At 38.8% G+C, this 14366-nt stretch overlaps 3 protein-coding genes across 4 annotated transcripts; all 3 read right to left on the reverse strand.

Annotated features, from left to right (window-relative positions):
- Positions 1–1127: 1127 nt before the first annotated feature.
- On the reverse strand, positions 1128–2651 carry LOC113502913 (gustatory receptor for sugar taste 43a-like). Of its 2 annotated transcripts, XM_026884667.1 has the most exons (4): positions 2276–2651; positions 1877–1986; positions 1414–1578; positions 1128–1204 (listed from the first exon to the last, which is right to left on the reverse strand). In XM_026884667.1, exons 1-4 carry the CDS (start codon positions 2514–2516, stop codon positions 1142–1144), a joined length of 579 nt encoding a protein of 192 aa, XP_026740468.1. In that variant the 5' UTR covers positions 2517–2651; the 3' UTR covers positions 1128–1141. The 2 variants fall into 2 exon arrangements, with proteins under 2 accessions (XP_026740468.1, XP_026740467.1); XM_026884666.1 differs by having other exon boundaries at positions 1143–1578.
- Positions 2652–2711: 60 nt separating this feature from the next.
- LOC113502914 lies at positions 2712–3214 on the reverse strand. Its single transcript, XM_026884668.1, has 2 exons — positions 3033–3214; positions 2712–2951 (listed from the first exon to the last, which is right to left on the reverse strand). The coding sequence occupies exons 1-2, from the start codon at positions 3196–3198 to the stop codon at positions 2725–2727; spliced, it is 393 nt and encodes a 130-aa protein (XP_026740469.1). The 5' UTR covers positions 3199–3214; the 3' UTR covers positions 2712–2724.
- A 2890-nt stretch (positions 3215–6104) lies between these two features.
- On the reverse strand, positions 6105–13965 carry LOC113503022 (gustatory receptor for sugar taste 43a-like). The gene is made up of 11 exons (XM_026884806.1): positions 13308–13965; positions 11387–11505; positions 10690–10804; positions 10024–10214; positions 9626–9773; positions 9065–9220; positions 8113–8256; positions 7564–7749; positions 7272–7381; positions 6827–6988; positions 6105–6446 (listed from the first exon to the last, which is right to left on the reverse strand). The coding sequence occupies exons 1-11, from the start codon at positions 13384–13386 to the stop codon at positions 6384–6386; spliced, it is 1473 nt and encodes a 490-aa protein (XP_026740607.1). The 5' UTR covers positions 13387–13965; the 3' UTR covers positions 6105–6383.
- Positions 13966–14366: the final 401 nt, after the last annotated feature.

Genomic DNA, 14366 nt, shown 5'->3' on the forward strand with positions numbered 1-14366 from the left:
ACTTAATCCCTCTTTTTATTCAGGCAGGCGAAGCTGCGAACAACAGCTAGTCAGGAATAAAAGCATAATGAAACTATTCAGTAGAACTATGCGCGGACAAAGTTGGTGTGTTGCGAGCAAGTTATAATGTACGTTCAATACTGGCAAATAGAAGTTTGTGCATAAATGTGAACTGCAGAGGTGAGGAGCTCATGGAATATGTTATTGTTTATGGGGAAATGTGGGGTGCTAGGTTTTGGGCTAAATTGTAGCTGTTCAGGGGTTGATTGGGGTTTTTTGTAAGACTTTAAATGTTATTTGAGGTATTTAGAAAAAAATATAATAAAAAAAGCAATATAAATTGCAAGAAACTTGTGTTTGCCTACTGCATGCGGCTCTACTGAGTACTAGATTCTATTAGACTTCTAATAGACCAAAAAAGTCAGTTGATGATAGACCTATTTTATTTGTAATATTATGTGTGATATGCTTTGTGTGTGCTAAATAATTAGATTAAGATGAACAACGTTAATGATTTATGAACGTCTATGAATAATTTGGGCGTGATTAGGTTAAAGCTGTGACACTTAAAGTGTCTAAGTTTAAGATTATTAATTAATAATAGCCGTTGCCCGCGACTTCGTCCGCGTGGTGAGAAGATATAAGTTAGGAATTTTTGAACGGAAGCCCTCGAAGATGAATGATTTTCCCTGTTTTTCCACATGTTCCATTGTATCTTCGCTCCTATTAGTTGCAGCGTGATGGTATATAGCTTAAAATTCCTTGCCTGCCTTCCTAGATGAATGGTCTATTCAACACAATTTTTTTTTTTCAAATTTGAACCACCTTTTCCTGATATTAGCGCTCCCAAACAAATAAACGCTTCACCTTTATATATTAGTATAGAAGTATAGATTAAAAACATTCCAATTAATTTTTGAGTGACCAGCAAGATCAAGCATAATCTTAACGTCTCAAGTCATTGTATAAGTAATCAATTAGGTATCGAATCATATCGATTTTTTACGCAGAGGAAGAGGATCAGTAATAAAAGTACAGTTTAGATTTTTTTCTTGCCATTTATCTACATTAATAAGATCATTATGCCTTTGAAAAACAGCCGTAGGAACCAGTAAATTACTCGATCCATATTTTTTCAGTCTCAAGTACTGTAATTTTGAAACTGCAAAATAATGACCAAGTATATGGTAACGGCTGCTAAAACCTGTAAATAAAGAAAAACTTAGGTACAGTAAATTACAATTTGCTCAAAAATACACAACAGTTAATAAACTTAATTATTAGAGATAACGATAACACAAATATCGGAATCGAGCGACTAGTTTCGCACCCAACCGGAGTCCCTAATCGTCGTATACATCTTCGTTTTAGCATCGATGCATTTAAGTTCATTTTTAAATCAAATTTACTCACCGAGGTGATAAGAGACCTGTTCAGTGTGCACATGCTCATGGGTTCATAGCTGATGGACTGCAGCATCATCAGCTGCCGGGAGAATATCTCCAGCCGCTCCGGTAACCTTCCAGTCGACGGCATTGACATCATTAGCTTGCTGATAATTATCTCCGTTTTCTTACCCTGCAAAATGTAACAACTCAAACTTATTTACTCTCGATAAAATGACAAGCTAATCAATTATTTTTACCATGTTGTCTTGATCAATGGCGATCATAAAGGACTTTAAAAGTAAAGATATTTTTCGTCCATCAGATAGATAATTAAAAAAAGCATGTACTTTTTTTTAAAACGATAAATTACTTTAAAGTTTAGAAAATTGGGAATTGACCCATTAAAAAAATGCTTTTAATTAAAGTGGTGAACATTCTCAATATATCGACATTTTCCCTGGCTTAATAGATCATCATTTAGTCCGCACCTCATCTATGGTCAGCTGTCCGGGTTCCACGAGGCCGATCATGCGCAAGAAATACATGGTGCACCACATGGCCTGCAGGACTAGGAAGTGAGGGCGGTTCTTTGACACCACTGTAATAAAACAAGGCTACGTTAATGTGGACAATTTAAAACAGAGAAGTCCCAAATATCAGAGAAGTAAATAAAAGTGTTGTGTTCTTTCTTTAATTTTGCTTCTGATGTGAACGATGCTCATTGTATACTGTCAATATAAAGACATACAAGCGAGCAATGGCCAGGCTTCGACCAAAGCCATTCTTGTTGGTGCGTTTGGAACTTATACCATTGAATGGTATGAGCCCAAAACTCAACTTGGATTTTTCACCTAGTCACCAGGTGACTTGGATTTTTCTTGACTTACTAATCTCCATAATAGCGAAGTAGGGTGTGACGACGAGATGCAGTAGCGTTGAGATCAGTATGACGATGAGCGGCAGGCCGTAGCTGGCGTCGATGCTGGTGACGACGTCGCAGAGCGTGCCGTGCAGCGCGGCCAGGCGCCGCACCGCGTCACACGGGGACACCACCAGCCGGGGCTCGCCACTCGCTGGGGCGAGAGGAGTCATTATAGTAACAAGGCAAGGGTACCACCTCCATTTCATTTTTATATTTGAATAATCTCGTCTTTTTCATCTCGGCCCATAATCCAAAATTGAATGTTAGTGATAAAACCTCACCAGTTCGTTTTATGATAACAACTTCTTCTTGCATCCTATCGTTATCAAAACCAGAATTCACCGGCGATACCCGAATAGCATAGATGTTCAGCGGTGACCAATTGTTCGCTTTCTCTACTGAAAAATATTTTATTTAACATATTTTTATTACCAGTAGGAATAGTTTTAACGCAGCTCTAAACACAATTAAGCAAAACCAAGTACCAGGGATGGAGGCATGGCGAACAGTCAGCGCGAAAGCATTGTTGATGGCGGACAAGCGAGAGCGCACTAAGAGCGCGGTGAACGCAAACTGAACTTCCAGAATAATGACCAAGTACCACAGCGAGTAAAAAGCAATGTAGTAGTACAAGACGTTCCCTGAAACATAATAAATACATGAAAAATGCAGGACTTATTACCACAACAATATCTGATTTAGGTTATTTATCCATTACGTACATTCTCGATCGACCTTCATAGCTTCCATCATGTAGAATATAAAGTCATCTACAATGAGAACGGAAAACATGGCCAGGGTTGCGAGGATGTATATGCACTGCTTTCGTTCTAACGCCGCCGAGTACTGGCTGGCTATGCTAATGTCCGTCTGTGAAGTAAATGACATCGTCCATTTATAGCTAATCACCACAAATTCTCAAACAACACGCTGCATTTTCATCTGAATTCTATATCCTATATCCTCATATTTTATTGAGTTTGCTCTACCGTAGCGATATCCTCCATGAAGTTGAGCATGATCTGCATCCTCCGCCGCACTCCCAAGACTCCTGCGAACGCTGTCACCACCACTATCAGCACGTCGCTCGCTGACGCCACCTGTGCCAGCGGCGTCTGCATGCGGATCGATGTTGCTCCCACTTTGATCTCACCCACAACGCCCATGATTGTACATAAGCCTGAAATCAGACAAAACAATGGAAGGATTCGGGGTGGGAACGAAGCAGTAACAGTATGTGGTACATTTCATCACACAAAAACAACGTACCCAGCACAATGACGAGGAAGTAACTGTAGACACACTTGACGTTTGATATGCTGACCGTGTAGCCGGCGCCGTGAGACTCGAACCGCAGCGGCGCCAAGCCAAACACACTCGATAACTGGAATATTAGTGTTTAACATCGCATAAAAGAGATGTTGCAGGCATTTTTATACATTGATCGTACTCGACTCGTAGATTTGGTGTAGTGGATATTGTCTCAATCTTCTTGCCAAAGACAATCATAATCCGAAACAAAATCTACAAGGGCAGCATACTCATCAGAAGTTTACATCGGTCCATGCTATAAGAATGTAACAAACTAAGTTTGTCTTGGAGACTATGCGTTAGTTCATATTTCTAATGGTATTTTTTTCATGGTGCCTATTCGTTACTTAGTTAAGTTAAAACTACTAGAGCAACCTGCCCATAAAGAGTTGCATCTAGTCTACATGATCTCACAGTGACATGACCAGGATTATCTATGAATTTTATTTAATTCTTCTTCCTTGATCAGAAATTGTATGGTCCACTGTCCAGAGTCCTTTATTAACAAAAACTACCAGGGTTGCACAATCACCGGGAGGCTCCCTCATTATGAATACGAGAAAGACACGCGAAACGGACAGCCGCCGCAGTAGTGGTGCGGCCACTACTCCCTCAACTATAGCCAGCTCCACACTACCAGGGCTGCATACCCACCAGGAGGTTACTTGCACCAGCTCTCACCCTGAGTATGAAGGCATGCGCGCCGCCCACCACGCAGTGCGTGGCGCGCTCGGCTCGCGGCACCGACTGCTGCGGCAGCGGCGCGCCTGGTACTCCCTCCACCTTCGCTGACTCCACACCTAAAGAAATTGCAACACAAAGACCTAATTGGAAATTACATTGTTATGTGCCTGGGTTCGAACCTGCTACTTTTAACTTTGACTTTAATCAAAACCAAAAAAGTGGGTCGGTAGAAAATCTCCAGTCGTATCGGCTGCAATCTGTAATATTTATACATACACGTTTTATTTTAAATCATCCATCTAAAAATAAAATATACAAGTAGCAAAAATTACAATTTGGAGAACAAATATTAAGTTACACAAAACTTACTTCTAATAAACACCAAGTCACTCGTCAACGTTTACCAAACTAATGTGATCATGGAATCAACACAATGTCACGTTAGGTGTTTTGACAAGTATATAACTTGTCAGAATTACAACAGTTCTATATATGTCAAAAACACTCATACATATACATATATAAAGCCTCGTGTCCACTGGGCAACACATGACGCGCGACATGTTGCGCAACAAATATTAAGCAGTGATAGCTAATATAAATTACTATTTCTTTTGTATTTTTAGGTTAAGAAATTATTTAAGGATAAGAAAAAAATATTCATCTTAAACGTCCAATTGTATGACCGTTAGACTAGCGCGTCAAAGATCACATGTCCGAACTACCACGTGAGCTACGTCTTTTTTAATTACTGTGAGTAATACAACTAAGAACCTTTCAAAGGTAAGTTTAGCTCCATCATGCAGTAGCCACCAGGCGCGTTAAATTCTCAAACCAGGTCATTATGATCACAACAACAAATTAGGGACACAAAATCATAATAAAAAAAAATTCAATACTTTACAAAAACATGTTGCTCGCCATTTTACAACGTTGCCGAACATGTTGCGCAACACATCGCGCTACGGTAGTCGCCTTATCTATACGAAGCTTTATAACGAAAATAAAGAAATCATGGAAATTACATGTGGAAAGGAACCATCATTATGTTTACATTACTGAACAGAAAACATTTTTATAACAATAAAAACGCTTCTCTGTCAAAACTTTACGCGTGACAGGAAATCCATTGATACATACTCAAAGAAAGACATTATACTCTACTATTCATACAAGCTATGTTGTTTTTTCGTGTCAAATTCAAATTGAAATGGATCTTGAAATATTTGGACAACTTAGAATCAAACTATATCTGTACTGAAACCACGTTAAGCCATGTTCTAAAATGCATACACACAGTTCGATCATGATCTAGTAGAAATAAAGCTTTTTGATTTTATATAACGTACCAACGTTAATCCCGTAAAAAAAGAGGTGGAATGGTTTGTCTATCTGACCTCCATAGCCTAATTCCTCTTGCAGGTCACTTCTTATTGATAAGCTCGTGACTAAGCTACAACTGCCAAGTTCAATCACAGGTTAATCTACGTTTGATGCGGTCGGTCCGTGGATGGGTAACGATCTATGTTACAAGGAGTTATTCCGTGTTTCGGGAAGCCAATATGCAAAGCGGAAAGCTAAGCAGTTTCTGGACATGGTTGTTATCTGTACATCTTTTAAAGTCACAACTAAACTTCTGTTGGTTTTGGAGAATAAATTAATTTGGTGTCTAAACTATATTTTACTAGTTTCCAAACAGTTCACGAAACTTTAATGAATCAAGTACTTTTTAAAATACTTGACTCATGAAATAACCCCTAAAACTAAACTTTCTGCCTACTCCCGCTACCGGTCTTCGGATCAAAACGAAAGGCAAAAAAAAATATTCAATTTTAATTATTTGATAACGGCACATAAGACACAGAGTCTTTCAAAAAGCGGGGCCCCAGTATTAGGGGGCCAGGCCAAAAAATACTTAAAAAAACATACAAAATTAAATGCTCAAACTTTAATTGCGATAAGTTTATATATATTTACAGAATTATCACTATCTTATACTAACTACAGCTATACAATGCTCTTAATAATATTAAAAGGAACCCGTATATGACTAGATCCATTACAATACGTTTTTAGTTTCAAGAGTCGTATCTCTGAAACTGTATGAGAATCACCAAGTATGTTGTCACTGCTCCTAAGACCTGTAAAATAAAAAAATACATCATGAGTATGATTTTTTCATCCATTTCTTTAGAAAATTCCGTGGGGAATATGAATTTTGATTGATTGATCACAGGTAAAGCCACATTTTGCGCTTTCGTTCCTTGGATGGGTCATAACGAGATCCTCAGTCATTTAGAAAGAGAGCTGATCTGTTGGTCATTTGTATATCCATAAATTCTCAGTCAGAACGTCTCCAAATTCTACTTCTTTATAAATAATTGGCAAGAATGATATGCCCTGGATAACCCTGGATCGCGTCTATGATGACTCAGAGCTAGAACGGCTGACAACTAGTCTTAATGGAAGATTTCGTGTTGCTCGAATGCCGTGAGTCTAAAATGTCGCTCAGGGTACCAACCGAAGCGATGAGTGGCCTGTGCAGCGTACACATGCCCATGGGCGAGTAGCTGACGGACTGCAGCATCAGCTGGCGAGAGAATATCTCCAGGCGCGCTGGCAGCACGCCGGTCGACGGCGCTGACGTCATCAGTCGGCTTATTATACCCTCCGTTCTTTTTCCCTGAAGATGAAAAACATTTACTGCATGTGGTTTTAATTTGAATAGTTTATGAAACATTATTTTTCATTCGTTCCTGCGATAAAATAGGGAAGAGTTTTATGTTTCAGATGAAAATAAATATAACAAAAACCAAATTAATTTTCAATTAATATCGCCGTTCACTGGTATTACATGAAATAGTTTATACTAACACCAGGACTTATTATCATCTTAGAAGGTCTTGAATTACATGATTGTTGGGAAACCGCGTCCTCTGTTAAAACATCATTGATTAACCTAGTACCTCAGCTATGGTAAGATGCCCGGGCTCCACGACGCCAATCATGCGCAGCATATGCGTGGTGCACCACAGAAACTGTAGAAACAGGAAGTGGGGGCGGTTCGTTGACACGACTGCAATCAAAACAACATTGGTGTATTTAGAGACTGAAAATTAGTCATTGAAACTTGAAATAACAAAGCAATTTTGCCATCAACAAAACTCGGTCCATTCAATCGAATATCAAAACTGCAATCCTCAAAAGAAATATTACTTCGACAAGTCTTGGTGTCTCTGAGCATCTGCAACTACTTACGGATCTCCATTATGACGAAGTATGGCGTGACGATGAGATGCAGTAGCGTTGAGATTAATATGACGATGAGCGGCAGGCCGTAGCTGGCGTCGATGCTGGTGACGACGTCGCAGAGCGTGCCGTGCAGCGCGGCCAGGCGCCGCACCGCGTCACACGGGGACACCACCAGCCGGGGCTCGCCACTCGCTGGGGGGAAAGCAACCATTACAGTCCAAGGAAAGGATCACATCTACTAATTTTTTTGCTTTGAACAAACTGTAGGTGATAGCCGTCTCTGTCTTAATTAATATAATTTATTCTTTTGTACATTAAGAAAGTCACGACTCCTCATCAAGGAGTGCTTATGTCATGGGGGCTTTCGCAGACATTCCAGTCACATGCGCAAAGACGACCAGACTCAGGACAAGTATTTGTGATCACACATGTGATTCACGAATGCTCGTCTAACGTGGGATCGAACCCGCGACAAGTCACACTAAGGAGGTTTCGCGTGATGTCTTCAACCACTCGGCTGTCCGTGCACTCAGTGATAAGTGGTGTAAACCTCACCTGTTCGTTTTATAATAACAACTTGCTCACGTCCCGACATGGAGTCATTGACCAGCAAGCTGACGTTAGCAGATCTCTGAGAGTCGGCCGGAGACACCCGGATAGCATAGATGTTCAGAGTTGAAGAACTTTTTGGTTTCTCGACTGAAAAATATTTTTTTTAACGTTTAGATGGGATTAACGGGATAATAGGGATTCCAAGCGTCAGAGAACGACATGGCAAAACAAGCAGAAAAGAGGAACCTTAAATTCAGTATACACCGTGATTTTTTAGTCGTCTTACAAAAGCATCCCAGTTCATGTATCCAATGACTAGAATACGTTCATGATAAAAAAATAGGTATTTATGAGATTTGAATAAATTTAAAATGCAATTTTATGATATATTATGATGCAATTCGTAGTTTTTTAGAAACAGCTCCGTTGCGAGCGCGGTCCGAGCCTTGTAACAATGGTGAGGGGCGCGGGCGGCGGCGTTTTTATCATTTTTAAGAGTATAATTCAGATTTCTCTTGTTTAATTTTTCTTCATACTTATTCTCTTAGTTGATGATAAAAAAAAAATCGCGCCTAGGGGTATTTTACGTCGGATACATGAACTGGGCTACTTTTGTAAGACGACTAAAATGTCACCGTGTATAGTATTGATTTATTTTTTCTTGATGTTTATCAGTCGGAAATAGCTATTAGAATGATTTATACTTAAATCTCATTGAAATCCTCATTTGTGATAAATTGACTGCAACCTCTATAGTTACTATTCTTGTCGGTACTGGCTAATATCAACGTGTCTAATGTGTGAGGGGGGGGGGCGTTGCACTTGTTGTAGGTAAAATATCCAGAATGTTGATTTAGTTAGGAATAGAAGATAACGGGGCTTAATTAAGTGTGTAATTTTACTCACTGAGTTAGAATTAAAATAAAACACTTTTTTTTTTCAAAAAAATCTCTACCAGGTATGGACGCTTGGCGAGCAGTCAGCGCAAGCGCATCATTGACGGCGGTGAACCGCGACCGCACCGACAGCGCGGTGAACGCGAACTGTAGCTCCAGGATCATGACCACAAACCACAGCGCGTAGAAAGCAATGTAGTTGATCAACACGTCCCCTGGAACATTATAAATACTGTAAATTAATAAGTGGCATCATAATTTTAGACCAAAATCCTTTAATATGGGCATCCAATTTTTTCCGTCCTTGATCTGTTGGATTTTTATCAGCTGTTATCAACCCATTGAAGATTACTCCTTTTAATATCACTACTTGCTTTTTGTTCATAGCTCTTTTTCGTCTACCTACCAATAGCATTCTAATTTTTTTGGGAAATGTGCCTTAGCTTTGGTCACGTTTTGGGCTAAGTCTATTGTTTCCTGGGTTGCCATTACCAAAACAAGCTATTTTATAGATAGGTTTCAGAATAATCTTACCACTTATTTCTGGTTGTTCAGTAATGCAGGTGTCATGGAAATGCAGGACTTAGTTGACACAAATAGTGGTCTAAGTTATAACTTACATTCTCGGTCCAACTTCTTGCCTTCCACAACGTAGAATGCGAAGTCATCCACCACGAGAACAGAGAAGACGATGAGGCTAGCGAGGATGATGAGGCACAACTTGCGCTCGGCCACCGCCGAGTACTGGCTGCCTATACTGCTGTCCACCTGGAGTCAAAAGCAATATAGTAAGGAACAAGCATTTTGTTTTTGTCGTGTAATCGTTTTTTTAATACCTATTGAATATTTAAATGACGTTAGCCTAATGACTTAATTTAACGCGTCTGTATCTTCTTTAGCTAACTGTCGATTCATTTAAATTTCACTTTTGGACTTTTTTGACTTAATTCAAGTTTGATGAAAACTGATTCTTCTTGATGGCCTTTTAAAATAAATTGGCTTCGAAAACTCGTGTTACCATTGCAATATCCTCCATAAACTTCAGCATGTTCCTCATCCTCCGCGGCGCGCCGTATATCCCGGCGCCGGCGGTGGCCACCACCACCAGCACGTCACTGCACGACGCGACCTGTAGCATGCGCGTCTGCATGCGGACTGACTGGGTGCCAACGTTTAACTCCGCCGCCAAGCCCAAGATTGTGCATATCACTGGAATTTGGACAAATACCTGAATTAATTTGGATTGATGTAGTTTGTTTCGATGATTCTACTCATCATTTAGAAACCTGTGATGGATTGGGAATGATATAACAATACCAGCGAATATACTTCAAAATTATGGACACAGACCTCTTTCCATAGAGGGAAGGTTGTGCATAATCACCATGATAGCTCAGTGCAGGTTGGCGAAGTCAGATAACAATATTTTAATCCAGGTTCCTCAACAACTTTTAAGTAAGTAAGTCTATACGTTAATACATAATACGATGTAGCTTACCGTACCGTATAAACGAAAAGAATTCGCCCTATAAGTACACAAATCAACAGCTAAATCTAGTTTCCAACGTAAAATCACTAGCCAGTTCGCTAAACGCCACCATTGAAAAGCATTTCCTTAAGACAATATATCCGAGCCACGTCGACGACGTAACGTCAGCATGTTAAACAAACACAAACAACGTACCGAGCACAGTGACGAGGATGTAGCTGTAGACACACATGGCGCTTGATATGCTGACCGTGTAGCCGGCGCCGTGAGACTCGAACCGCAGCGGCGCCAGCCCGACCACACTCGATATCTGGGACATTATGTTTTTAACAAAGTTTAAAACTACGGCAAGATTTTTAAGTCGTTTATTAGCTTTATAGTCATTTAATGTAATTCTGTAATTTATTTCAGTACTAACTGCGTTAAATTGAATAAAAAACTCAAACTGAAAACTTTCAGAAAAAGCCTAACCTTGCATTTATCAAAGTCAGCATTGTTTTACGTATACATAGGGATAGTAAAGAAGCGTAAAACCGAGCCTGTGTTCGTATGTACACTAGACAATATCCGTTACTCTAAATATCATACAGTACCAAGGCAGCATACTCACCAGAAGGTTACACATATCCACTCTCACCAATGAGTTTAATGGTATAATTGTCTGGTGATATGATATAAGATATGAGCCCATTGACTAGGCGAAGTGTATGTTTATTATAATTCAAAATTATGTAGTTGGTTGCCTACTTGGGCATTTTAAACACCAGGAGGTCACCACGTATCTACTCTCACCTTCAGTAATAAGGCAAGAAAGTACGGAGTATGATTGGTCCACCAAACTCTATCACCAGGGCTACATACCCACCAGGAGGTTACTTGCACCAGCTCTCACCCTGAGTATGAAGGCATGCGCGCCGCCCACCACGCAGTGCGTGGCTCGCTCGGCTCGCGGCACCGACTGCTGCGGCAGCGGCGCGCCTGGTACTCCCTCCACCTTAGCTGACTCCACACCTAACAAAAAAATGGATTATTTATTTGGTACAAAATAATCAGAATCGAATAAGAAGTTATTCTTCAAAAAAGACTATAGGCAAGCTGCTGATAGTCCCAGGTCTCTCAGGCTCAATTGATAATTTAAGTTTAAGACAAAATTCCCACATATTTTTTTTCAACTAACAACGAATAAAAAAAATCATTTGTGAACACATTACATCAATAAATAGTTTGTTGATTCAAAGATCTTTATTTTTGTTTTACCAACACTAGTAAAAGAAACGAGGTAAAGTTCTCGAAGCTCATCAAACTGTCCTGTCTGTTAACAACTCTCGATAGATACAACTTTTTAATTATCTTTGTAAAACACACCGATTAATGCCAGCGCAATATAGATCGTATACCGATGGCAAGAGGTTTGGTTTGCAGCAACACTGTTAGATCGTGAAAAGAGGGTTTTTAATTTAATACTTTACTTTATAGGTTCGCACAAAAACTTGAAAATGGAGAAGCAAACTTAATGTAATGATTTTTATGGTTTGACACAACTGTCGTTCATAAAACTTTTTAATAATTTCAGGCTATTTAGTCTAAAATAATTCCAAGCGATTGCGTTATTGCATTATTTATCGTTTAGCGGAAACAAGCATAGTACTACTACAGTCTTTCGGGTTAGCGATTTTAGATTCCAAAATGCCTTTCTTTCTGTACCTATGAGTATTACAACAATATCATAAAAAGAGTGCAAATTTTATGAAAGAGTCATTGATGAACTTTCACACAATTGAAACTGTTGATAAACACACTTAACTACATATTAATATATTCATTGAACCGCTAGATATAAAATGAACGATTTATAATACCGCTATGAAAATAAATACTTACAAAAAAGATCAGGGTTAAGCAACGGCAAGGGGTAACCCATCTTCAAACTTATTTGTCACTCTGATCACTCAACTGTTTTTTTTTTTATAAAACGCCCTGAACGCGACTCCGACTTGCAAATGCAAACTATAACTCGGAGCGCGGGTTCAACTTGCACCTGACTGGATATTTTTGAGTCAACAATCTATATAACAGGCAGATAGCGCAAATATTAGTATGTAATGCGCATATTTTTCCACAGTAATCATTAATAACACCCAAAGTGTTTTGATGTCAAAATATCTCATAACATCGTTCGCGGGAGGTTATTAATCAATAAACACTATCTAATAACATAATATCATGATGCGTCAGTTATCCTACATGGTAACTACTGATAATATGCATCATTAAAAAAGTTATTGAAAAATAAGTTCGAGGAAAAGTGATGTCGGTTATATCGCGTTTCGCGAATAAAAACTATCCTGTTCTTTCTCAAGGTCAACTCTATCTCTGTACCAAATTCTATTAAAATCAGTTCAGTGGTTTAGACGTGAAAGCGTAATAGACAGACAGACAGAGTTACTTACGCATTTATAATATTAGTACTGAAGTAGGGATTTTCCTGACCAATTTTGACTACGGCGGCTAATGTGGTAAGAAAACACCCAGCTGCGCAGGACATATTATAGACCAGCTAGAGTCGCGCAGAGCATGCATGAGCGATCCCGTGACCTTGGCTTAGCAGTAGATGGATCCCGGGGTGTTTTTAGTAGGTGGAAGTCCACGACACATTTCCCCACGAATGAACCGTGCCCTCAACGTGGGTTAAAGTCATAAGAAGCTTCGAAAGAGAAAAAGGCTACGCCGTTGCCCAGGCGTATGTATTTTAACACATGGCAATACATAAAGAAGAGGTAGGCTCAGAAGTTTTAAAATAAAGTAATACATACCTAAGATGAACGGCTTTATCCTGGTGACTCTATAGGGGTACTCATACGGTAGTGCCCAACTAGACGCGATCATTGTCATCTTAGTTAAACTAAACTAATTAAAGGCTCACACTCTTTAGAACTTGTTTATACAACACTAACCGAAAGCATAATCATCAAATCAAATGTTTAAAAAAATCGAACATAAGATTGGAACCATTTGTTAGTAAATAAACATATAAGTAATTAACGGTAAAAAACGATTGAAACAAAATAAATGAAAAAAAAATCGTAAGTTTTCAGTTGTGTCGACCGCGGTCACTTTGAATATGAGCCCTTGAATGACCTATCTACAGTTAAAATATGGTGCCGTTTAAGATATCACTAGATAGTCTGCGCACCCGTTCCCGTTTGGCCCCCGACTATAGTGTTTAACAACACACAAAAGTGTTTAATGTAAACACAATATTAAATAAGCTTGCACTATCGTGTCAAGGGAAAAAATAGGGTTTTTTATTTGTTAATTAGTACAATATCAATGAGTTATTTAGTTGAATATGTCCCCAAAAGATACGTGTCAGAAAAAAATATGTTTGCATTGAAAAAAAAACATTGACGTTAATTTTTCGTTTTTATTTTGCATACAAACGTCGCTAAATTGAATCAAATGTTACCATAAAAAAAAGCATTTTGTGATAAAAAATGTAGGTAAAAAAAATGATTTTTTACACTAATAAGAGTTAAGTTAAACAAGGTCACTCGTCAACGTCTACCGAACTAATGTGATCATGATATAAATACGTATAACATAAACTTGTCAAAAACACTTTACATAAAAACAACATTAAAGAAATCTAGAAAACCGTACGACTAAAGAAATCATCATTATGTTTACATTACTGAACGAAAAAACAACATTTTTTAACAATAACAACGCTTGTCTGTGAAAACTTTACGAATAAATGAAAATCAAGTTCACATACAAGGTATGCTTGTGGCGTTACTTGTCAAATTAGAAGAAAACTTAAACAAATATTTCAGTATCCAGTCTATATACGTCAAATTCCAACATTTTATTTT

Source organism: Trichoplusia ni, chromosome 18 (genome assembly GCF_003590095.1).
Source record: "Trichoplusia ni isolate ovarian cell line Hi5 chromosome 18, tn1, whole genome shotgun sequence".
Classification (NCBI taxonomy): Eukaryota; Metazoa; Arthropoda; class Insecta; order Lepidoptera; family Noctuidae; genus Trichoplusia; species Trichoplusia ni.